The 1663-nt window shown below is 42.4% G+C and overlaps 1 protein-coding gene across 1 annotated transcript in view; it reads right to left on the bottom strand.

Annotated features, from left to right (window-relative positions):
• Positions 1-1663, bottom strand: part of LOC102753263 (transcription factor Sp1-like) — a 10647-nt gene that overhangs the window by 2476 nt on the left and 6508 nt on the right. The window contains 1 exon segment of the mRNA XM_015568239.1: positions 373-489. Within this exon segment, the coding sequence (XP_015423725.1) occupies positions 373-489 (117 nt within the window).

The following is a 1663-nucleotide window of genomic DNA, read 5'->3' as shown; positions in this document are numbered from 1 at the left end:
ATCAATTATGAGAAATTTTGCCAAATGTCTTGTGGGTTTCAAAATCTGTTAAATCAAGGGCAGTATAGAGACACCATGGTGCACGGGAGAGGGAATGGAGCTTAGAGTCAGACCAACTTTAATTCATATTCTAATCACACCAAAAGTTATGTAACTAAAAAAAAAATCACATAACTTCTCTGGGCTATTTCTTCTCATCAGCAAATTTTGATCTCTCTCTCTCTCTCTCTCTCTCTCTCTCTCTCACACAAACACACACACACACACACACAAACACACACACGCAGACTCTTTTATTGACTTTCTGTTTCCCACCACTGAGCTCTCTGGACTTGTCTTGACTTTACCTGATTTCACCAAGGCCTTCCATACCATAGTCTCATCATCTTTGCTTTTAATCTGCAGTCGGATCCCCGACACAAAATGACCAACATAGAACTCAGAGAAGAGCTGGGGGTTCCCAGGGCTTCGATAGCAGAGCTCCAGTTCCTGTAGAAACAGTGGTGATGTGAGAAGCCACCATTCATCCTGCAAGTGAGATGTCTCCCCACCTAACACCTTCTTGGCCCTGCTCAGCCCCATGGGAACCTTTGGATGATCTCTACTGAAATTAATGCCACTTCAGGCTCTGCTCTCTTCCTCATTTTCCACAAATCCTGACTCAGAAGGAAGAGGATGTGGCTGGGTACCCCATGGATGAGTCAGGACTCACCCATAATGTAGTGCTCACACATCCTAAACCAGATCCTTCTCCCTTCATCTTGAACCAGATCCTTCTTTCTCCATCTCCCCCATTTTGAACCCAAATTCTAATTTTTCCAGAACAAAGACTGTCTTCTTAATAGATCCTAAGCTTGACATATCTTTTTTTTTTTAAAAAAGATAGTAACATAGTAGTTTATTATCATTACCAAGTATTATGTATTTTTAAAATATATATATATTTTTATTGATTGCAGAGAGGAAGGGAGAGAAATAGAGAGATAGAAACATCAATGATGAGAGTGAACCATTGATTGGCGGTGAACATTTGGATGTCATGGATGAATGTCCAGTGGCCTGATGTCATTCCCTTTGGTGAAAAGGGGAGACTGAGAAAGGATAGAAGACAGCCCCTGATGCCCAGACCTGATGTGATGCTCACAACTAGACCTCATGGTTATTACAAACTAATCTGATGCTGCCATCTCTGCTGAGTTATCCACATACGATCTCAAAATCGCCAAACTTCACCCCATTCCACTTCAAAATGAGCTATTTCAACAATTATACCTTCAAACTTGCAGTGTCTGCCCTTCCCAGAGAGAAAATGTGTAGAGGTTCCCAATCATAGACTTTCCCTGCCTTCTGACAGTACCAGATCTAGACCAAATCTTCATTTCCTTAGATCTTCCCCGTAATTACCCAACTAAGGCCCAAATCCTGAAATAGGTTCTTTCTGTGTCTCTTGATATGAGGGGCCCCATGGTTCCCATAGGTGTGTTCTCTCAAGCAGTGAGTAATAACCCCACTGTGTTCAGCTACAGGTGTGTTCCTGTTGGTTTTGCTTGAAGAGCATCAACACCCTATAGCCCAACACTTCCAGTTCCCCTAAGTCAAACCCATGGTTATCCCTACCCTGAATATGAACCTGCCTCATACTATCCTCCTTTCCCCAATCTTT

The sequence above is a fragment of the Myotis davidii genome, unplaced genomic scaffold, assembly GCF_000327345.1.
Source record: "Myotis davidii unplaced genomic scaffold, ASM32734v1 scaffold8332, whole genome shotgun sequence".
NCBI classification, from domain to species: domain Eukaryota; kingdom Metazoa; phylum Chordata; class Mammalia; order Chiroptera; family Vespertilionidae; genus Myotis; species Myotis davidii.
This window is presented reverse-complemented; position numbering and strand designations above follow the sequence as displayed.